General features: G+C 36.9%; 1 protein-coding gene across 2 annotated transcripts in view; it reads right to left on the bottom strand.

Moving 5' to 3' along the window:
• The window catches only part of myo1d (myosin 1D), a 76,876-nt gene that overhangs the window by 9,916 nt on the left and 41,741 nt on the right, over positions 1-25,219 (bottom strand). For both annotated transcript variants that reach the window (XM_067369057.1, XM_067369058.1), the window contains 5 exons: positions 15,855-16,078; positions 14,764-14,902; positions 14,562-14,666; positions 14,334-14,447; positions 10,438-10,592 (listed from right to left, as the gene is read on the bottom strand). In XM_067369057.1, coding sequence (XP_067225158.1) covers positions 10,438-10,592; positions 14,334-14,447; positions 14,562-14,666; positions 14,764-14,902; positions 15,855-16,078 — 737 coding nt within the window. The remainder of the gene's footprint in view (positions 1-10,437; positions 10,593-14,333; positions 14,448-14,561; positions 14,667-14,763; positions 14,903-15,854; positions 16,079-25,219) is intronic.

The raw sequence follows: 25,219 nt of genomic DNA, 5'->3' as shown, positions 1-25,219 counted from the left end.
TACATATGCCACCCATTGTTATGAGCCCTGCTGGCTACTGAGGAGACAATGTCACTTCCTGAAAGAATCCCCATGGTAGCTACACAATCAAAATGACATTTTTTGGGGAGCAATACACTAAAACAGTCTGGGTCCATTTCTGGTCACTCAAATAATCCTGACTGGTAATGGGAGACACTTTTTAAAAATCGACATGCTGATATCATGATATAAAGGCCTAATAGCAAGAAATCAATAGTGTTAATGCAGATTTCCCAGAGCATGGTGGGTTGCAAGCTCTTCATTTGCAGCAAGAGGCTGTTGCTGGATCCAAGCATGACTTACCAAACGTCCAGATAATGTCTATTTACCCATAAAGCTTCTTACTGTCATTCATCAGTGTCTGAACATTAAAGCACAGAGTAAAGCTTCAGCAGTGGATCATTGCAAGAGGGTCAGTGTAAGTGACAAGTGAAAGAGTTAGGTTAATGAGATGATAGAGATGTGAAGGAAGAGAGGATAGACTGAGGGAATGAGAGGCTGACTGAGGATGAAGGTGCTTTGAGTGATTTCGGATGTTTTACTAACTCCACACCATTTCTCCAAAATCAAGCTTGATATCAGCAAAATGATTGACAGAAAGAGGTTGACTGGACAGAAGAGAGATGGACTGTTTTGCTCATTGACTAAAAAAGGCTGTTTCTTTGACTAGTTTGGAGTCAGTAAGATATGTTAAATGTTTTTGAAGTGCTTATGCTCACCAAGGCTGCATTTATTTAATTTAATTAAACAAACAAACAAACAAAAAAAAAAAACATTTTAAAATGTTATTTATTCTTGTGAAATTTTCAGCAGTGTTACATGATCCTTCAGAAATCATTCTAATATTTGGTGAAAACAAGAAACATTTATTAGCTATTATTAGCTGTGTTGTTTCATTTTATTTATTTTTTTGTGGAAAGAGTGATACATTTTTTAGGATTTTATGATGAATTTAAAGTTCAAGTTGAAAGAAAAAAACATTCATAACATTATTAATGTATTTACTGTTACTTTTGATCAATTTAATGCATCCTCGCTGCATAAAAGTATTAATTTCTTTCTAAAATACGAAACACATTACAAAATTAACTAGCAAATGTATACATTAATCATCAGATATATACTTAAAATTGAGTCTTTCTCCACTTGGAAAACTCGACTGAAGTATTGATGACACATCCTGCACTACACAGATTTTCATCCAATCAAACGCTCTCTCCTTCTAGCATCATCTGAAATGACTAGTATGGCTAAATGTAACAGAAAATCTTCATTACATTAAAACAGCACATTAAAAAAAGGAACAAGTCCTTCAATATGTCTTGTCCAAAACTGTGTGTGCTTTTAAATTCAGTTTAATTCCTGCATTTTAATTAAGGTAGCAATCAAGAAGGAAAATTCTAATTTAATTCAACTGATTTAAATCAAGTAGAATTAAAATAAACAGTAATTCATATAACTTAAATAAGTGTAATTTTTAAAAGGATGGACTATACTACACTATAACGTACAATATAATACTATACAAAAGACCAAAAGCCAAAAAAATAACACTAATAACTGTAATAATGAATAATATTGTAGCAGTAATAGAAGCAAAATAGTCATAATAGCAGCTTTAAAAATAGAAATAATGTCTAATTGTATTATAGTAACAATAATAGTAGCAGCAATTACAAAGACAGAAACTGTAATTATGGTAGTGGTGGTAAAGATAGCAACACAAATGTAAATGTATTAGCATTTGATTATGTTCAGTTAGTGAGTGGAGATGAAATGAGAGGAACAGGAGGTGAGGTAAAATGGCTGTGGAGACATTAGAAGCAGAGCAGGTGAGAATCACAGACGAAAAGAAGGGAGAGGAGGGGGGTCGTACATGAGCCAACTAAGCATCCTCCCATAATCACATCTCTGGCTGGTTGGAACACAGAGAGTGAAAGAATGTAAGACACAAGGGCAGTGGGGGTGGAGCGGTGTGAGAGAGAACGAGACGCAGCAATGCAGAGCTAGCACAGGAGAAAGTAGGTCAGATTCATCCACTCCAATTCAAACGCACACTAGCACAATATCATATCCATCCATTAACACTCCAACATCCATTTAAAACCCCCAACCTGTTCGTCAGCTAAGCCTTTCTCTCCATCAGTTCAGTTCAGGATGACTAAACACACAAACACATCCAGCTCATTTGATGACACAAAGCTAATCTGACAGAGAAACAGCAGTTTAAAAGTTTAAAGTAGATGGCAGTACAAAAATAAAATGAGATGAATGTGATATTGAATGTGTACTCTAAAAACCACAGATTTATTCTGAAGCACTGTCCATAGTGGTGAAGTTTCCTCATTGTGTTTTTGAGTGCTTTGTCCATTCATGGAGCTGGTAATACAGCATGTGTGTTAATTAATTGTTCTGATTGATTGATATGTTGTGCCTGACAGTGTTTAGTGTCCAATTTTTTTATGGTCTGGAGTTGTAGTTGCACCACCTACTGGACTGGATGGTGAAGTGCTGGATGGGACACAGGAGCGCAATAGCGGTTGCTACAACTTTACCGTAATGATAATAGACAAAAAATAGTAATAATAAATTAAAGATACACAACATGTTCTGGTTACTGTAATATTGTACACATAGTATATTAATATACACTATATAATTCAAAAAGGTGTTATATTCAATATAGTGTGTGTGTGTGTGTGTGTGTGTGTGTGTGTGTGTGTGTGTGTGTGTGTGTGTGTGTGTGTGTGTGTGTGTGTGTGTGTGTGTGTGTGTGTGTGTGTGTGTGTGTGTGTGTGTGTGTGTGTGTGTGTGTGTGTGTGTGTGTGTGTGTGTGTGTGTGTGCTTTTGTTTATATTAAATTGTGGGGACCAAATGTCCCCACGATGTAATATAAACCTGAGTTCACCTACATCGTGGGGACCAGCCACCGGTCCCCACAATGTAAATTAATTAATAAAAATACTAAATGATGTTTTTGTGAGAAAATAAAGTCCTGTGATGTTAGGTTTAGAGTTAGGGGTAGGGTAGGGGGATAGAAAGTACGGTTTGTACAGTATAAAATGCATTGCGGCCTATGGAAAGTCCCCACAATTCACAAAAACAAACGTGTGTGTGTGTGTGTATAAAATACTTTTCTTCAGCAAGGATGCATTAAATTGATCAAAAGTGACACATTTATAATGTAAATTCATAGTAAAGACACATTTATTTTACAAAACATTTCTATTTCAAATAAATGCAGTTCCTATGAAATTTCTGTTCATCAAAAAAATCCTGAAAAAAGTGTCATGGATTTCACAAAAATATTAAGCAGAACAACTATTTTCAACATTGATAATAATAAGAAATGTCCAAATCAGCATATTAGAATGATTTCTGTAGGGTCATGTGACACTGAAGACTGGAGAAATTATGCTGAAAATTCAGCTCTAACATGACAGGAATAAATTACATTTTAAAATATAATAAAATAGGAAACAGTTATTTTAAATTGTAATTATATTACAGAGTGATACTGTTTTTACTGTATTTTGATAAAATAAATGCAGACTTCTTTTAAAATATAAAAATTTGTACTGACTCCAAACTTTTGAATGGTAGTGTAAATACACTATAAAAAAATATAGAGGTCTATTTTGAGTCAATAGTGTAGCATAAAAGGTTCCACCTGCCTTAAAACTTCAAACTGTTGACTAAAAAACAAATGCAGAGGAGACTTTACCATTGAAGTGTATATGTATGTACATTGGAGATTGCAAATTCCCTTTTTTTTTTTTTTTTTTTTTTCCCGCTTGGATGGGGTGAAATGAGTTTTCCCTCAGCAGGCTACTGTAAGCGACTCATTTACATACGAATTCCAGTATAATCACTGCAACAGGCAATTCATAGCAGCCTTTACCTTGGAAGGATAGGCAAATGGAGCTATTTAGAGAAGCATTGCTCTCTCTCTCTCTCTCTTTTACTCATTAGTATTCTAAACCGGCAGGCCAACTAATGGACTAAATATCAGACAGACATGGATCGTCTAGTTGCTATGGGAACTGCATCTGCAGCACAGAGAGTGAGGTGAGGTGAGAAATACAGAGGAAAAAAGAAAGAGAGACAGAATGAGAAACAGAGCTAGTGGAGGCTCAGATAAATAATGGAGGACAAAACAGAAGAAGGAAAAGCAAAAATGAAGCACTGGAGGGACAAGAGGGGTGCAAACTGGACAATCTGGAGCCTGAAAGAGCTTTCAGCATGATGATTGACCTTGCTGAAGGACACAATGATTGCAGCCAGCACCTCAACACAAAGTCGCTGGCAAACAGACTAATGAGGCCTGAAAAAAACTTTGCATTATTGTGTGCATTTATTATACAGCACATTAGGCACAGAGTAGCTTTCTTGCTGTATCATGCCCGCTTCTCATTACACTGATGCTAGAACACACACTTAAGCCAGCAAGTGTCTTTGGAATTAGAAATCTGATCCCATCAATGGAAGAAATTCACTTATGCCTCTGCTCTGAAACTCTTCTCTCAAAGTCATGTTCGATCTATAAAGAACAAAATGTGCTGCAGCACAAATTACGGTCTGGACAGAGATACTCTTATTCATGTTATATTTTGTGTTTTTACACTGACAACATAAATGTGTTTCTGTGCAATTTTATAGGAAACTCGTATTTACAATAATTCTGTGAGCATGTGAAGGCAGCATTAGGTTTATGGAGATTATTGCAATTTAGAAATGATTAGTCACACTGTAATGTATCACTACCGTTCAAAGGTTTAGGGTCAGTAAGATGGTTTTGGATGAAGTATCTTATGCTGGCTAAAAACAGCAATATTGTGAAATATTACAATTTCTTCATTTATTATCTATTTATCTATTTTTAATTTATTTTAAATTGTAATTTATAGGCAAAGCTGAATCTTCAGCATCATTAATCCAGTCTTCAGTGTCACATGATACAAATGTCACAAATATTTCTCATTATTTTCAATGTTGAAAATAGTTGTGCTGCTTTTTTTTTTTTTAAATGACAGATCGTTTTGTTAGGCAAGACCCTTAAGGCCTGTACACACTGGGACGAATATCGCACGTGTTTATCGTCAGCGTTTTTCGAGACGTTTTTTGTGTTCACACAAAAGCGATTTTCACCGGTGATGCGCCGAGGGAAAGTGCAAATTCACTCCCTGACAGTATGTGGCGCTTGTGCTTAATGGTAGTGCAAAAAACATATGATATTAATAAAGTTAAAGAAGAAAAAAAAAAAATACACATATATAAAATGGCATATATATATTATATATATATATATATATATATATATATATATATATATATATATATATATATATATATATATATATATATATATATATATATATATATATATATATATATACATATACACATATATATATATATATTATATATATATATATATATACACACACAGCTATGGAAAAAATTAAGAGACCACTTAACATTGATTTCTGAACTTGGAGTGGTCTCTCAATTTTTTCCATAGCTGTATATATATTATATATATATATATATATATTAGTCAGAAACGGTAGTGCAAATAAGTCACAATGACAGTAGTGCAAGTGAACGGTAGTGTAAATAAACATATTTATGAAACAGCCATTCTCAACTATATTTCTTGAATGTAAAAGAAAAAAAAAGTAAAAATACAGAAATAATACACATCTATTGGTTTATTTTTATTACTTAAAACTATTTTTTTCTATTTAATAAAATAAAGTGATCAGATGTACTGTTATTGTAATCGTCAAATTGAGCTTAGTGTTGAAGGACAGCACATTGTCTTTACAATTAGTAATGTGAAACAAGACCTTGTCAGTCTTTGTCACACATGAAGCATGTCAACTCAAATTTAATTAACTGATCTGCTTCCTTCACAAAAATGCACTGGAAGGACAAAACCATGTGCTCTGATTGCTCAATGTGGCTTAAATCAACATCTCTGTCAATGAAAAACATTCTACAAATGGATCTTACTACACTACAGGACATTACATACAGCCTAGTTTAATCAGTTTAACAAGAAATCAAACTGGGGTAGTGAGGAAGCACCATTATCCCAGTCCCGTAATGCCTTGCAATCAGGTATCAACCTAAGGACTACTGCTATGAAGATTGCTCTAAATTCCTTCTCCTTCACACAAACACACATATTCAAAGTCTTTTTGCTGCACTGCAAATTAACAGAGTTACGGAGAAGTGAAGAATGGAATCCAGCCCAGTTTTGTTAGCGAGGTCATGCAGGTCATTCTGAGGTACTCTGGGTAATAGGCACACAGAAAGTGATCAAAGAACAAACTGGGATCAATAAAGAGTAATGGCATGTGATTTTGCTGAGCTGAGAAAGCAAACAAAGAGAGAACAAATTAAAAGCAATAAAGCGAAGCCCAGAAGCTAAAAGAACACTGAACCTGAAGGATGATTTCATATCAGTAACCTCTGATTATTGTCTGAGAGCATTTAAATGACCCTGTGACCTTTTATATGCACATCAATATATAATTACAGTGACAGGAAATGCAAAGCCCCCCACTTGCTTTCCTACTGCCTGAAGCACAAGTCTTTGACCCCTAATCCTTAACACTATAATGATGTCAGAGGTTCAGAAACGACACTCACTCAGACGTCCAAAACTCCTGGTTACTCTCCCAGGAGCTTTGAAACAGGATTTGAGTCCAAAAGGCACCATTCATTCCCTCAGAGAAGTGTTAAAAGGAGACAGACTTAATGAATTCCTGTAGAGAACTCTTTCATTTAATTTCACAGGGCCTTTTAGTTCAAGCTACAGTGATCAATAGAGACAAGGGTCCTCATTCAGATGAGACACTAGCTGAGCTGACACCAACACCTTTGTTTCGAGCCCAATTTAAACAGATTACACAAACACACTGGATTTGGCATCTCTCAGTGGAATTCCCTCTTTTGAAAGAGTTACACAGGCTAATAATGGAGACTGAGGACTTTTTTGCCGCAACAAAGTAGTCAACAGAACCTCTAGACTCGAAATAGTCTAACTAATCCTGATCCAGGTCTTCACACGTTCTATTTAGCGCATGAGTGAAGCGCTCCTTGATAACTGTGACAGGATGAGTGACAGCTACAGTGATGCAGACAGATGTGTGCGAGAGTGTGCGCATGTCGACCAGAGAGTGTGTGGGTGTGTATCTGTCGGGCTGTGATTTGAAACTCTTTGAATAATGCTTAAAGGCAGGTGTGATGGCTGGAGCGTGGAGGCATTCCCTCTGTAGAGAGAAAAAGGTGCAGTGCTTCCTGTGTGCTGTGCATGCCAATGATGAAGAGCCCGGTTAAAAATAGAGCTGCAGTCACACAACCTTAAATATTTAATCTCCTACATCTCATCTCTGGAAAAGAGAGAGAAAGTAGGGTAGGATAAGAGAAATACTGAGCCTCCACAGGCAGCATTTTAAAGGGGTAGTTATAAAGAAGAAAAAAATTGATTCTTCAATAAAAGGAAAATTAAAAAATGTTGGCTTGGCACTGAAATAATTTTAAGCTGAAGCACTAAAATTACTAACTGGGAAACAAATTAAAAAAATAGCTGAACAAAAAAAAAAAAAAACCAAAACAACTAGTAATTTCAATTTCAATTGTCAAACAAATCGTTTAGCTACAGAATACTTCCATGTAAGAAAGAATTTACGCATTTGGAATGGCATAAGGGTGAATAAATGATGACAGAATTTAAATTTGGGGGTGTACCATTCATTTTAGGTATCACACAGTAAGTAGGAACCCAATGCAAAGTTTGCTCCAAAAAAGTAGGCAGCATAATTTGCAATTTCCGTGGATATTCAGTATTAGCCATGCGCATGCGTTGTGCTGCTAACATGAACAGCATTGGCCAATACTGAGTGTGGTTTATATACCTCTCGGATATCATCTAAAATATCTTAATTTGTGTTCCGAAGATGAACGAAGGTCTTATGGGTTTGGAAACAACATGAGGTTGAGTAAATAATGACAGAAATTTCATTTTTGGGTGAACTAACCCTTTGAAGTACTGCGTTGTTAGCTTAGCAATATGCTAACATAAAACTCAACAGTGAAACGAATGATACAATGAGTAACCTGTGTGGTTTACTTGAGGTTCAGTGCTGCCTAAATAGAAAATAGATGTTTTGTAACTGGGCAAGAGATGCTGCAATGATAGTGAGGATGAACACAAAGCAAGTTTCAGAGAAAAATAAAAATGTGGAGAGAGAAAATGGGCACTTAGAGAAATAATCCTCTTTTTACATAGAACTCGACTGAGTTATCAGAGACTTTGTTGACAACATTCTTACTGCAGATAAGAGGGTTACGATTTTACTTGCATATGGCATAGGCTGTGCTAGTCAGACTAATATTCAATAAATGGGATGCTCTTCCGATCTATTAATAGCATAGAAGAAACGGTTATGTCTGCAGTTTTCCCGTAAAGCCACTCTGGCAAAAAAAGTCAAACCAGCTCAGTGTCAAACCTCACAGAAACGTGCCCAGAGATCCAAACTCACTTAACGTCCACATCATGCATAATGTGATTGAAAATAATTTAAACAGACTACTATTTTTGTGTTACTAACTCTCAAAAGCTGCTATACAAGCTCTTTCCTAGATGTCACAGTTGAAATGGCAATAGGAAGTGAACTGAGAGAGGAAGGAACAGCCCTCTCTGCAGTGGCTAGTGCTCAGGCTGTTGTGCAGGACAGCAGAGGAGAGATAAAGGTTAAGTACACATCTACAGGGAGAGGAAAGCAGCAGAACACAGCAGCCTCAGAGCCTGGCCTTTTGTTCGGCGAATGGATCATGCTGATGGATGGATTCGGAGAGAGCTTACGGCTGCAGGTCATTAGCACCGAAACGTTAGCAAGGTGTTTTCTAAAAAACACCCTGCTTGGGGGACACAGGGGTTTTATTTAAAGAAAAAGCAGTGAAGCATCTTTGTAAGAAAAGTCGATATCACTTAGCGCAGTTGTTTTTGTAGTCCGGCAACAGTCTTCATCTATCTGCCCAAGTATAAATGATACAATGTGCATACGAATATTTGAAGGATTAACTACATGTTGAGCTTTACCTCTGTATTTCAGAGCAAGCCTGAGGCCAATTGTAGTCAGATTAATGTGTATACATTCTGGACAAAGCCTAGGTCTGTTACTGTGCATGTTTTTAAAGGTTGTTTCAGGGCACTGTATATCTAGGGACACTGAGTTATGGAAGCTTGTTTCCGCCCGTGAATAAAAAATAATAAAGGTAATTGCGACTTTTTATCTCACAATTCTGACTTTTTTTCCTCGAAAATTGAGAATTTGCATATCACAGTTCTGACTTTTTTCTCAGAATTGCATAAACTTGATATATGATATATATATATATATATGATATATATATATATAATATTTGATATAAACTTGCAATTGCTAGTTATAAAGTCAAATTTGTGAGACATTAACTTGCAATTGCATGTTATAAAGTCAGAATTGTGAGATATAAACTCGCAATTCTGAGAAAAGAAGTCAAAATTGCAAGATATAAACTCGCAATTGCAAGAAAAAAGTCAGAATCACAAGAAAAAAAGTCAGAATTGCGAAAAAAAATAAAAATAAATCAGAACTGCGTGTTTATACAATTCTGACCATTTCTCACAATTGCATGTTTATATCTTACATTTGTGAGATAAAAAGTCACAATTATCTATTATTCCGTGGCAGAAAGAAGCTTCCATAGTGAGTGACTTGTATTATGGTGTGTTTTCTTTTAAATCATAATCTGCCCTGTCAGGCTCATTTGACAAAAACACACAGATACGTAAAATGGAAACATTAATTCAGACTACCTTCATCTAACTCATATCTCTTGGCTTCCCTCTAATCTCAGTACATAGACAGACACACACACTCTACATACCCCAAATAACCTTTTGAGTCCATTTCGTTTTTTTCTGATTCATAAGCCATGTAAAAAAAAAACATCAAAAGGCCTGTAATAGTGTCTACCGCCCGTCGATTTCAGGACGTGTAACCCCTTAGCCATCACAGTATGACACACCAGAGCATAATTTAGCAAACATCAAGCAGAACATCTATCTCCTTTCTCCACCATGCATGGCTCTTGTGCAATCATTTGGCAGCTTCTAGAAAGCTTAAAGTAACTCTCAAATCTAAAAGACACAATTTTTCCTCCCGCTTCATAAAAAGCCATAGGAGGCACCAATCCGACAGGGCTAAGCTGGCTGCTCTGTCCTTAAACGCCCTGAACTGGCACCACATACAACAGAGTGGGTGAATTATTACGATTGGCATTCTTAGCCTTATGTGCCCTGGCCCCGTCCCCAGAGTCCTCTCCCAAATCGCTCTCAGGAGCGCCCCCTACTGGTGTCACCTTTTGAAGTGGCTGACCAGGGTCCCCACCAGCTCTCCGATGCGGCTGTCCCCCGCTGGCACCATGCCTTGCAGGCATACGATTAGGTCCCGGTTGTCTTTGGTGTGGAAGACGACCAGCTGGTCCTTCCCAGGGGAAACACTCACTCCAGTCACCTGAGACAGAAAGACAGGGCGATGTGAGTTAAAACAGCACTCGTACAGACACAGAAGACCGGCGTGCACTAATAAGCCCTGCCATAATTTAGTTCTCATTATCGTCAGCATGCAAACGTGGGCCCTGGGTTTTGTAGGTGCACTCACAGGAAACATTACACATCTGTTGGTACATCAAAGTGTTGGAGCAACTCATAATTCACTGTGTTACAATGAGGTGAGACGCACTTCCAGAGCAGATGACCTTCATGTTATTTTAGTATAATTTATATACTATTATAGTATTTATAAATATTATATTTTCAGTTTTAATGTTAATTTAGTAATTTTGTTATAATTTAGTTTTATTTCAGTTATAGTTTTAGTCATTTTAGTACATCGACTAAAACTTTCATATTTTCTTTTCAGTTTTGCATCTAATGTTTATCTTTTATTTTATTTCAGCTTCATTTCAATTAATTTGTAATAGTTTAATTTTAGTTAACAATAACAAAACAATAATTTAACATGGGGCTGATGATAATTAAAGGGATATTAGATGTTTGAGTGTGGTGGGTTAGTGTTTGGGACCTTAGGTTCTAATTCAACCAGGTGTCAGAACAGACTGCATATGTCAATGATGTTACATTTCTATTATATGCAAAAATAAATTAAAAACATGCTAGTCAAAAATGCAAGGACTTAACTTGAAAACACCTCAACTATCTTCATCTTTTTCAGTGTAGGGCTTTAAGCAAAAATGTCAAAAACAATCTAGAGATTGTAATATAAAGAAAATAAAAACCATGGTTGGTTTAACCATCATATATGAAGCCATGTTACTGTCATTTGACAAGAAAACCCTAAAACAGGAAATGATAGAGTTGTAGACACTCATGATTGGTCAGCAAGTCTCTTAAAAATATCAGATAATCAACCTTTTTATGACATGGCAAGACTAGCTCAGGTTGCCAAATGGAGAAAACACAAAAAAAGTTTAAAAAATTCATGATATTTGTAAAAAAAAAAAAAAAAAAATGTAACCTTGAAAAACAATGATTGAACATTATGCTGAAAATGCCAAATGTTCTTCAAAAGTATTTGAAAACAATGTGAATAAAGATTATATTTCTAAAACCTAGACTTTCAGACACTTATTTGACCCAAATACAACAGCAAGCCTCCGTACATAACTGCTTTTATCCAGATAAAGCACTTGAAAATGTGTGTTGCAGTTTCCTTAAGGTAAAATTTCTTTGTCTTTCATCCTCTTTATCTCTCTTATCACCCAGATGGGGGCTAGGGTTCAACGAACACAGTCTGGGTTAAGGTAAAAAACAGCTGGGGGCAAATCGAGAGTACTAACTCCCCCATGGATCAGTATTCCTGGGCAAAAACCACCAGCTGAAACTAAGGTAGACTAAGAAACTAAGGATTCTACACCACACTGTCAAAAGATTTATCTAAAAATGAGCTTGGCTAGATGGGAACCATCTCTACCACATCTAAGATCTTGGCAATTGGCACATACAGAAATGATGTAAGGGGGCGACAGCTGGTGTGACCAAATTAGGACCGCATGATAATACAGTCACATTATGGGATGCCGGATATGAGCAATTTGTCACTTACAGTATGAGTAAATATTTAAAGAACAGTTACGAAAGACAAATGTGATCATGACACTGATGACCAGGCCAGAACAGGTTGTGTTATCCTGATATCCATATATTGCTTGTGGAAATATCGATCAGGCACCCCTGGTGTCTCTAATCGGTAGGGAATGAGTCACATTACCACTGACTCCCTGTGTTCGAAAATAATTGAAGGAGTAGTATTGCTCCCACTGTTTTGTCAAATATTTATTATTTAAGTATCATGCATTGTGATTTTGTGCATTATAAGCTAAGCTACATATCTTCTTTTACCCCTTTCTATAGTAATACTGGACAATTTTATTATCATTTCTTATTATCATGCTGTTATTAATGCACCAAACAAACAGCATTAAGGAAAATAAATAGAATACAAAGAGGTCTATGAAGAGTAAAACAGCCTGCAACAGGAGAGAAGAGATGAAAACAAAGAAAGTCTATAGAAGTGTGAAGACACAAGCAAGCCTGAGCAGAAGGAAAACACAGAGGAGGCAAATCTGTGCACATGCCGGAACGATACTAGACATCAGCTGATCTCCCCTCCTGCTCCATCACCATGACAACCCCATCCCCTGGGATGTTGGCATGACAACAGTGGAGAAGGAGATGGATGAAGAAGGAGGAGCGTAGCAGAGTTGCAGAATGGATTGTTTGGGGGGGGGATTAACGTGGTGATTATTTATTTATTTTTTGGATAATATCGCTGCAATGTTTTTTTTAGGACATGGTTGCAGCCCAACCATTTAATAATGCAATCAGTGTCCTTAATATCCTTTTGTCTTTGAGGTGTTAGCGGTCACATAAATCATTTTATCCATTTCCCTGACCTTTGCGTTCTGTGACACCAGAGCAATAAAATATATGTGAGGGGCAGGAAAGGTTTAGCTGGGCAGTGATCTTTCGCAAATCAAGAGATGTTAACTGCTCTTTTCCAGCACCCAAAAAGCAGATATTTTCCTGCATTGGGCAATTTCTTGTCCTATTTCTAATTTGTTTTGAATAAAGAAAAAAAGAATACTTAATTAATCAATAATTTTCATTGCGCTTCTTCTTCCATTACTAGTTCTGTACAAATATAAAGTTTCTTGAGCACCAAATCAGCATATTAGAATAATTTCTGAAGGATCATGTGACACTGAAGAAAACAGCTTTGCAATCACAGAAACAATTATTTTATAATTTGAAAAATTATTTCATAATGCGATTTTACTGTATTTTGATTAAATAAATGGTGAGACATAAGACCTTAAATATTTTTTTAAACAGCCCAAACTTTGAACAGTAGTGTATATGATTAAAAAAACAAATCTCACTAAAGTTAATTTGTTTGCTAATAATATATTTATTGAATAATTTATAAAAAATAAATAAATAAATAGCTCAAGCACTCAAAGTCAGAATTCCAGGTCTATATTTAAGCCTAAAGAGACAAAAGGTTTGATGTGAGCTTTATTTCAAGCATAACAGAGAATTAAAGGCACAATATGTACGATTTTTGCATTAAAATATCCAAAAATCACTAGCACAGTGTTATATATTTTGTTCACTTGTGTACTTACTACTTACATTATCCCAAATCTTTCCAACAATGTTTAAATCCAGAGAAATTAGCAATTTTAATCAGTGTAACGTCCATCCTCATTGTGTCGCCCAGATTAACCCCCCGGAGCCACGTGGAGTACGTTTATGATGGATAAATGTATTTTATTTTTGAGCTGGTGGACAGGTGGTTTCTGTGCACAGCCATTATAAAACTTTGGAGCATCAGGGTGATTATTAATATAACTCTGATTGTATTCATCTGAAAGACGAAAGTCATATACACCTTGGACGGCTTGAGGGTGAGTAAATCATGGGGTAATTTTCATTTTAAAGTAAACTGATCCTTTAGGAAAATTACTGAAATGACTGTATTGCAATACTACAATCTGAATAACCATCAAAACATCTTGATTACAATGATTCTTTAAATTCAGTTGACTTCTGATAGTCATTTTCTTTAAATCACCAAACTGTATTTAGCACTCTAAGTATGACTGGCAGTCAATTATGCTGCTGTGTGAAGGCAACCTATGATTACATATGTTAGAATAAGGTAGATATTTACATTATAGAGTGGGATGCTCTTCATGGGCTTGTACTGCTTGACAGGGTCCATTTTGTAGAGGTGGCGATCAGTGATGAGCAACGCTCTGTCTTCTGCTTTATTGAAGCGATTGATCTGTTGAAATAATAACATTACATAGGTTAACATTACGTGCAAAGCAAATATCTAAGACTGGAGTAATGATGCACATTAACTGAGAGTCTGAACCAATTATAATCAAGGACATACTTTGCGGACATTGCAGGAGAAGAGGATTCTCATGAACTTATCTTTCCTCTGCAGATCACTGGACACCAGAGTAAAGGAAGACGCTGTCCCAGGACTGTCCCTTTTCTAAGAACAGAAAAAACTTGGTGTTAAACATAAGAAACTAAATGTATAATAATTTATTTTAAATCATATGTTAATCTCCATGGTTTTAAACACTAACCAGGTAGTTGCCCTCCCAGGTTCTCTGCAGTCCTAGATCTGCTCTCTGTCCCTTCAGGCACTCTAATGTGGCCACTTTAGCCCTGACCTGCACCATCTCCTCTGGAGACAGGTTTTTAATGAGAGTCCAGGCCCACCATCTAAAATGTATTCAAATAAATATCATAAACCCAAACCCATCACCTGCAACAGACATATTAATTGTTACAAGAATGTACACTGTAGCCTAAAAAGTTATCACCAATTATCAAGTCCATATAAATATACTGAAACCACACACAAAATATGTTATTCAAAATCTAAATTAAACCTGGAAAAAAGCAGAAAGTATATATATATATATATTATATATATATATATATATATATATATATATATATATATATATATATATATATATATATATATATATATATATATTATATATATATGTTCTTGATCTTTTGACATATAAAAGGTCTTTGTACCATTAAAACATCCATGAAGTTTCATAGTTTAAAACAAAGCATTTATTTAATCAAGCTCCAAAAATGGCTCGTTTTGATATTGTTAGATATTGTCAGTTAGATTTTACTCTCAAGTTGTTATGCTGAGAATATCATTTATATTGGGGGATTTCTTTTCTCTCTCTTTTTTTAAATGTTGTAGGTGCACATCTGCCGTGAGATTAAAAATCTAAACACCTGGAATATTATTTTGACTTTCAGGTCGTTTTCTACATTGTTTTCAGGGTCAGAGCTGTGTTAAGGCTCTTGTGAATAGATCTTCAACAAGGCTTTGATCCAAAGATCAATATGTGCCTCGGGCTCAACAGCCCTGTTGAACACAAGACAGCCTTTCCATACTTAAAGACCTAGGAAATACACAAGCCTATAGCGAAAAAATAACATTTCCTTGTCCAACAATGATAAAGAGCTGAAAGCATTGGAGTGAGTCAGAAACATTACATTGTTATGGTAACATTAGGCCAAACCGTGTTCCCAGTCACACGTCTGACGTTAATGCAGCACAGCTGAAGCCATACATGACTACCATATGAGTCATGCAGAGCACCAGTGAGCCTGTCCACATCCTGTCCTCCGTAATTCTGACCTGTTGTAGATGTTCCTCAGCGCCTCCTCAAACTTCCGCAAGACCTTGGGCGGTGTGGGCCACTTCACATGTTTGCCATGATCCTTCAAGCCACGGACGTTTTTGAAGCGGCGGTTAACCTCTCGGATGTATGACTTAACCTTGTATCGTCTGTATGCTCGAATGATGATAAGAGCGGCACGCATGCGGCGGTATCGCATTCTGGCCAGTGTCCCACGCCACACCTGAGTGAAAGAGTGAGAGAAAAGAGTGTGGGTGAAATATCAAGATTAACATTGTAACCTAATGCATATATCACTATGAAAGATGAAAATTTCAAGGCAAATGCAAATAAAGAAAAGAGAAAAGCAAGACAATACAGATGATCTTTACTTAAAGGGTTTGGAATGACCAAAATTTCATTTTTAGGTGAACTTTCATTTTAAGTAAAGATCATCTGTAGTTGATATTGCTTTATTTGCATTTGCCTTGAAATAGGATGAGATAATTTCATTCCCAGTATTTCCATCCGTCTAAATATAGAAATTTTTATCTTGTTTATTTGTGTATGAGAATACCCCTGGTAGAGATACAGTATACCATTGTGCCATATATAACACATCTGCTCCTGTGTGGGATATAGCTGGACTCTCTAATGATATTTATAATCTGATCTGTGGCACCCAAAGTGCATTTCTGAGAGTGTAAGGCCTGTCTTAGACATGAATAATAGATGATAATGGACCTCTGGGGAGCCATTTGAGTGGCTCAGTACTCAGTAAAAAAAACCACCATATGTTGTATCCACTTTACATTGACTCAGGTGGGAAGAAGTGAAAGGAGCCTTATGTCTGGCAAATATGACATCATAAACATGTGGTTAAACTGGATGTGTTGTCCAAAGATATCAATTTCAATGTCCTTTTCTATAATACTGTCTTAAAAAGTGAGGATGCAGTTTTTTTTCTTTTGACCTGGACTGTCACCAGATGCCTCAAGCATGCATTATACTGTATTCAGTGTAAAATAAGATAAAAATCAGTGCCGTAGTGTGGGCGAGTGCCCCTACATGGTCTCTAGTCTTTGCCTGTGCGCTAGCACTGACCTCAGGGAAGAACTTGCTTTGAGTTTCTGTGCTACCGTGACTGAACCCATTACGTAACTTAACTGTATGACTAATGCAGAGGAGTGAAAGAACAGCAAGACTCCACATTCATACTCAGCAAATCTGATACCGTAGGTCCTGCATCACCAAATTGATGTGATGGACATGATGTACACAGGTCTCATTTCTAAAACACATACCAATCAATCAGTCCGAAAGAAATACAGTGCAATTCAGAAAATAACTTGTAATAATACTGATTAGGCATTAATTATGATGTATTATAGAGTACATAAGGGTAATTAGCTTTGCTAATTAGAGGTTGAAGGGTCAATTTCAAATCTTATACAATTCTGCATGTTGCCCAGATTTGGACTATGGGTTTAATACTTTTTTTTAACACTTTGAAATTTGCTTTAACTACTGTCCTTTTTTTTTTTTAACTGGATGGAAATGAAGCTAAGGATGATTTACAACTGTAATGTCAAACGGTATTTACATATTACATAAGGGAATTACTTATTGCATAACCAATTGTTTTTGTCTGAACGGAAACAGCCTAAATACAGCTTTTCAGTCTAAGGGGTGAAAATGATTCTGAAATAAATCTTGACAACAAGGCATCAACAGTAAATGCATGTAGGCTAAATTTAAATTGAGCCACACATACATTTAAAGGGTTAGTTCACTCCCCAAAACAATTCTGTCATTAATTACTCGTGTTGTTACAAATCCGTAAGACCTTTGTTCACCTTCGGAACATAAATGAATACTTTTTTGATGAAGTCTGAGAGGTTTCTGTCCCTTAATAGAGATCCAACACAACTGCCACTTTCAAGGTCCAGAAAGGTAGGAAATGTGACTCCAGCAGTTTAACCTCAATTTTATGAGTGTGTGCGAGTGCTTCAAAAAAAACAAAACAAAACAAAAAAACGTACCACTTTACTTAGTTGATCTGCAACATGTGTTCACAAGAGCATCACGACGATGTGCGTGTTGTGTTCAGACTCACGTGTCAACAATACGCACATGCCCGAATGTTCACTACAACACCAGGATTTGTGTTCACGTGAGAGCTGGCATTGTTGTGTGAACACGCTTTGGATTATATTATTTTGTGAATAATGTGGTAAATTATGTTTTTTGAGCAAACAAAGCACTCACGTCACCTAATAAAATTGAGTTTAAGTCACATGGAGTACCTTAATGATGTCTTTCCTACCTTTCTGGACCTTGAAATTGGTAGTTGCATTGGATCTCTATGGAGGGACAGAAACCTCTATGACTTCATCAAAAACATCTTAATATGTGTTACAAAGATGAACAAAGGTCTTACGGATGTGGAATGACACAAGTGTTAGTAATTAATGACAGAATTTTTTATTTTTGGGTGAACTAACCCTTTAATATAAATTAAAATTAAAATTAAAATTAAAATTGTGTAATGCACACCTAGCCATGGATTGGTGACCTGGACTGTCACCACGGATGCCTCAAGCATGCATTATACTGTATTCAGTGCAAAATAAAATAGAAATAAAGGCATGAACAGGCATGTAAATTTAAATCAAGCATTTACACATACTGTACAGCACCACGCACACATACAAACAAACAGCAGGGGTGCCCAATCCTGTTCCTGAAGATTGATCCTGCAAAGTTGAGCTCATCCCTGATTCACAAAGACCAACCTCCTTTAGTTACTGTTGCTATGTCCGACAAGCCATGCCACTCTCACGCCACACATCATGTTCTCACACAGTGAAAAATACTTTGCGGAACAAAGAGGACACTGACAACGTATCGACAGACAAGACAGAACAGGTTATTTTTGATATGAAACAAATCTCACATTTCTAATTTTGTCATTTTAAAAGAAATGTAAACAATAAATACCTTTTGTGGCTCTTTAATGTGTCGTGACAGATTGCTGAAGCGCCTCAGATCAAGCGGCTCATGAACTGAACATCTCTTCTTACTAGTTAATTTATATCATCAAATAAACATGAATGAGCCACTGAAATGAATGTGTACTGAAAGACATCAGTACACATCATTTTTCAAGTTTAAGTCCACCAACATTAATACTAACTCCCCTGACCAGGGTTGCCAGGTTTAACAAAAAAACCCGCCCAATTGCATTTCAGGTGGGTCCCACGATAAAAATGGTGTTCCGGGGGGGGGGAAATTTGCATTTTTGGAGGGGCTCCCCTGGTAAAATTTGCATTTCAGGGGTAAATATCACATTATTTTGGTCAATTCAACCCACGGACATGAAAAACAACCCGTTGCAACAGTGTAAAAGTAGCCCAATTCCGCGGGAAAACCGCGGGCATTCTGTGTTATGATTGGTTAGATCACCTGTCAATCAAACTTTTGATTGACAAGCGTTGACAAGCGTTCTAACCAATCAGAGTTTTGTCCGACAAAGCAGTCAAGAGTTAGAAGATTAACCTCGGTGGAGTTAAACTTAAAAAAAGTTGTATATTGATAATCTTTCCGCATTTGAAACAACATTCCTTCTCATGTTTATTTAATGCTATACATGAACTAGTAGTAAGAGATGATCGGTTTACGAGCCTCTTGAGCTGACGCGCTACAGCAATCTGTCACGACCATGGTCACGACACATTAAATAGCCACAAAATGGTTTTTATTGTTTGAATTTCTTAAAAAAACTACACAGTTTGAAAGCTGGGACTTTGTTTAATATCATAAGTAACCTGCTTTGTCTTGTCTGTCGGCGTGTTGTCAGTGTCCTCTCTGCTCCGTGATGTATTTTTCACTGCGTGCGGTGTGATAGTGCCACGGCTTGTCGGACAAAGCAACAGTAACTAAGGGGGGCAGATCTTTGCAAAGGGTCAATTGAACCAGCTAACTGAGATCTTCAGGAACACTTGATAACTACAGATAAGTATGTTGGATCAGGGTTGGATCGGAACTGTGCAGGTAGGTAGATCTCCAGGAACAAGATTTGGCTCCCCCGTCTTACTCGGCAAAATCACGGCGACCACATTCCTATGCGAAAATTTAGTCCTAACCTTTTCCCAACCGCTAAACCTAACCCTACCCATAACTTATCCCTACAATCAGAGGGAAATGATAGTTGAATAACACTGTTGTGGAAGCACCTAAGCCAGGTTGTAAGCCTAAACTTGACATAAATGGTAAACTTGTCACTAAAATCTGATTGTTTGATTGGAATGTTGTTCCAGGATCAACAAAGATGTTGATCCAGGAACATGTTGTACTTGGTGAAATCACGTTCACACCTGATATACAGTGTATATATTGCATATATCAAATTAGCAAATAAATGTTTATGCTATATGATAAAACAATTGACATACAGTATATGCAAATATCTAATTTTACAAATGTTACTAACATAACATCTACATCATTTCAATCATAACCAATAGCAGAATGTTTGAGTGAAAGCCATATTTCTGAGTCAGCCAGAGATGTTCAAATTGTGTTTATGGTCATTTAGGGAGTTTAGGCCAATTGCACATTCACACTAGCCATGCTGATGACATTGGAAATGCTTAAACAGTGGGGCGGACAGACGGTCTGCGTTTTTTTTTTTTTTTTTTCAGAGAGAATGGTGGTAGTAGACAACACCCAGGGGAATGTGGGTAAATCAGGCCAATAACAGGACCTCAACTCACCCCGCCCCCACCAGTCAGCTTGTCTGATCAGCGTTTAACAAACCTAGCACAATACCGCCTCTCCACAGCAGATTTACACTCATCAAAGCCATGTATAAATAATTAATGCATAAATCTTTCAATCAAACCCATTGTTTAGCACTTTTTCTTTTTAACTTTCTGTTCAGGGCTGCCGAAAATTTGTCATTTAAAAGAAAGTGTAACAGGATAAGATCTATGTATTTTAATGGCTGTAACTGCTGTGCAAACATCTTTACTGAGGTGAAATAAAAATGATATATACATAAAAATCTGTTGAATCTCTCATCCGGCAGAAAACAGGACAAAGAAATTCTAGCAGAATCTATTCAGATGTGCCATCAGGTGTCAAAATGAAATTACAGATGGCTGACAGAATGTGAGGTGACTTATCATTAATCAGTGAGGCAGGCAGGCAAATCCCACAATCCCTCAACACACACAATTTCACAAACTGGCAGGACAGAATCACGGTCAGGGTATGTGACAGAGTTAAACGCATACACAAAAGATCCTAACCACAGACAACCCCACGAGACGGTGGGGGAGGAAGACACGGAGGAGCCATTTTCATAAATCAATAACATGTGCTTGGCAAACCATTGACTTTGTGATAGAAGCCTCCATCTTCCCTGTGTCCTCTGGCAGATTGTTGGACTAGTGTGTGTGTGTGTGTGTGTGTGCGCGTTTGGGGTAGATGTTGGGGTGCTGCCACTTTCTTAGCCAAATAACAGCAAGGCTCCTTTTGCAGCTGTCACTGCCTTCACATTTGACTGCTGTAATATTTATCTAAATTTTAATATTTTCTGAATAAAACGTGAGTAATGCAAAACTAGGATACTGACATATATTTGTTAAATTGTTCTTAGTGTTTTCAGCATGTTACTATGTGGTTGGTAGTGTGTTTTGAGTGGTTGCTAGGTGACTAATTACCGTATTAAGTCAATACTTAAAGGGTTAGTTCACCCAAAAATGAAAATTATGTCATTAATGACTCACCCTCATGACGTTTCAAACCCGTAAGACCTCCATTCATCTTCGGAACACAGTTTAAGATATTTTAGATTTAGTCCGAGAGCTTTCTGTCCCTCCATTGAAAATGTATGTACGGTAGACTGTCCATGTCCAGAAAGGTAATAAAAACATCATCAAAGTAGTCCATGTGACGTCAGTGGGTTAGTTAGAAGTTTTTGAAGCATCGAAAATACATTTTGGTCCAAAAATAACAAAAACTATGACTTTATTCAGCATTGTGTTCTCTTCCGGAATCCTTTCCAGTGAATTGATTCCATTGAATCCTTTCATCTGTCGGCGTTGGTAATGCACTTTTACGTCATTGTTTTTGGCGAATGCGACATCCGCAACATGCACACTTATGCACCATTTTAAAAAATATAGCAATACCAAAATACAAACAATGTAGAATAGTTTGAATACAGCGTGCGTCTCCCTCAGACTGTAAACAAAGCTCGGGCGCACCGGAAAACAGCAGCGTCTTACGTCAGCAGCGTCACTGCGGAGTCGTGAACCCAGATTTACAACAGACCCGGAAAAGAAGACAATGCTGAATAAAGTTGTAGTTTTTGTTATTTTTGGACCAAAATGTATTTTCGATGTTTCAAAACTTCTAACTAACCCACTGATGTCACACGGACTACTTTGATGATGTTTTCATTACCTTTCTGGTCTTACAGGTTTGGAACGACATGAGGGTGAGTCATTAATGACATAATTTTCATTTTTGGGTGAACTAACCCTTTAATTTCAGTTAGTTAAGCTGTTCACGTCCTAAGTATGAAAAATTGCAGCGGTATCTGTACTATATCTGTATTTTTATTCTTAGCCTCCACTACATTTCATAAAATTATATTGTTCCTCAATTTTAAAAAATGAATAAATTGATACTAAAATTTGTAAAAGAGACGATTCTTTTTAATGAATTGGCTTACAAATCACACTGAATTATTTATTTGTGAACTGGACTGATCCGATTGCAGCTGTTCTCAGGTCAACAACTTTGATTCAATGATCTAGTCAGACTGCTTCTCCAGTAATCAATTCACTGAATTCTTTATGTCTGACATAAAATGCAAAAAAAACTGTAATTCAGAGCTTGAGTGTGCATGTGGCTGATGGCACAAAATATTAGTTAATAACTGAAAAATTGTCTAGTGATGCTTGCCTTAGACATGGTTTGTCTATTAAAATCACTGAACATTTCTCATCTTGTCTTATCTCTTGTCATTTTGTGTCCATACATTTCCTGAATAATGTTTTCAATAAACAATAAGTTAATATTGAGTAACTACCATTTTAAACAAATTATTGCCAGTTACTTTGTCCATTTTTCTCCAAAAATATTTCCAAAGTAACAATAGAAATGTTCCACTACTAAATAAATCCTTTTTTAAAATTAATCAGTTGAATTATTCAATGACTCACTCATAAAGACAGTTGCTTTCTTCATTTTCATAAATGTATTGCTGTTTTTAGACAAATTGGTTAAATGAATGATTCAGTGACTCAAGCTTTGCCACCTACTAGCGTAATGATGTAACCTGCATTAAGAGAGAAAAATCCCCACCAATAATAGTATAAAGAACAAGAACGTTTAATGCAAATGTCAATAGATTCCTTGATAATGGAAACGGGTCGAGGAAACAGTAAAGATATTTTAATAGATGAAAGACCTTGAGCACATCTGAATTGGCTCTTTTCAAGGACAGAATGGTAAAGCACCTTCATTAGATGCAGTACATTTCCATTTCCCACTTTGCCAGTGATGGCCTATCCCCATTAACTGTTGTTTCCTGAGCCATCAGGATGTGGATACTGCAATCATACATCAAAGAACCAGGCAAACGTTTAACAAAAACCTACAGTTTGACATGACAAAATGGATCTAGAAGATGCCTCGTTTTCTTACAAAAATGTGTTCATCTACCACTGCAATCTGATGCAGCAAAAGGAAGAAGATGCAGTAGAAAAGATCTGAGCAAAAAAAAAACAATCCTAGAGGAGGCATAAGGGATTTATGGGGGGAAATATAAGTGATTTATACAGGGAGTCTGACATCTCTGTGCACTGAGTGTTTGTTTGACTCAGCACATGCAGTAAAAATCCACAGTGTATTTGGAAAGTCTTAAACCTGTTCTATCATTTCAAAAATTAGTGATAAGGGATTTAACCCAGTCCATAAAATAAACAGAGAGCTTCTCTCACAGCAGAAACCACAACTAACATGGCCGACGACGTGGATGCTGGGGCTTGAACGAATGAAATATTAATTAAAGGGAGGAAATTCATGAATAATTCAGCCACTCAATATTTGTGTTTTGTACAAGCTGATCCTATTGCTTCAAATTGCTTCCATTCAAAGACACATCATGTTGATGAACAAAAACAGAGGGTCGCACGGCGAGAGTCACCCCAGCATCTTGCCTCTGCCCAAAGGAGCTCGCTGGCAGAGCAGAGGATCCTGGGTATATTTTCATCACCTACGGGAGAAGCGCTAAAGTGTAACGGCTTAGAAATGGCAGTGGAATGAGGGGGCGGAGGAAGGCAATGGCACAGAAAAATGGCAGAAGATCTGTGAAGCAGTGGTGGGGTGAGACAGACAGGAAATCAGTGAGGAGAAAGTGGGAGGTGAGGAATAACTAAGCATTGATTGGGGGATTGGGGGGTTATTTTGGTTTACATGCTTAAAAAAGATGAAAGATAAATGCATCCCCATGAGCTACACACTGAGAAATGAGAGACAAAGAAGAGGAAGCAGAACTCAAAAACCTACAAACAAGGAGATTCATACAGATGAGCAGTTGCATTTTCAAATTGGGTTTATTGGGAGCCTTTGGCACAAATGTTAGAACCGCTTGCAAAACCGGCACACTTGGCACAAGTCAATCCAGTCTGCCATATGCTGATAAAGGGATTGTGTGTGAAAGAAATATGATCCAAACCTAAAGACACACACGGGCCGACCATAAGCAGTTTTTTGGGGGGGGGTTTTTGGTGCAAAATAACACATTAGCGGCTGTCACTCACTGGAGATTGACACAGGTGATATCAGCTCTGCTGGGACGCTCAGTTATTGCCTGGAGGTTTACAATATGATTAATACAGAGACAACATTCCCCCAAATACTGTTTTCCCCCCTTAGGGAACTCAAGATGAACCTGTTTCAGGATGACACCTGCTCTAAATCCTTACAAAAAGATCAAACAATCAATCTCCGATCCAGGCAGAGCAAAGATTTAACACTTTGATATCTGAATCTGCTCATGAATGTAGCAGTCTGGTGAGACTACAAGACAGCCTAGAACTGAGAGTTTGATATTGAATGTAGGCGTGGTGGAAAACCATGTCAGTTTGTGTTTAAAAGCATCTCGATAACGGGTATCTCCTGATAACATCTTTTGAAATAGAGAATAAGACCTTGCAACAGGGGGAGTGGTAAAAAAAAAAAAAACACTCAGTGCACAGAGAGAAGCTGACAGAATAGATGCTTTGATTTCTAATAACTGTCAGTCACTGAAGCCAGTAAAGTGAGAGTGGGGAATATAAGGTAGCGTGCTAGGACCCCGCAATCATTT

This window comes from Chanodichthys erythropterus, chromosome 19, assembly GCF_024489055.1.
Source record: "Chanodichthys erythropterus isolate Z2021 chromosome 19, ASM2448905v1, whole genome shotgun sequence".
Lineage (NCBI taxonomy): Eukaryota > Metazoa > Chordata > Actinopteri > Cypriniformes > Xenocyprididae > Chanodichthys > Chanodichthys erythropterus.
This window is presented reverse-complemented; position numbering and strand designations above follow the sequence as displayed.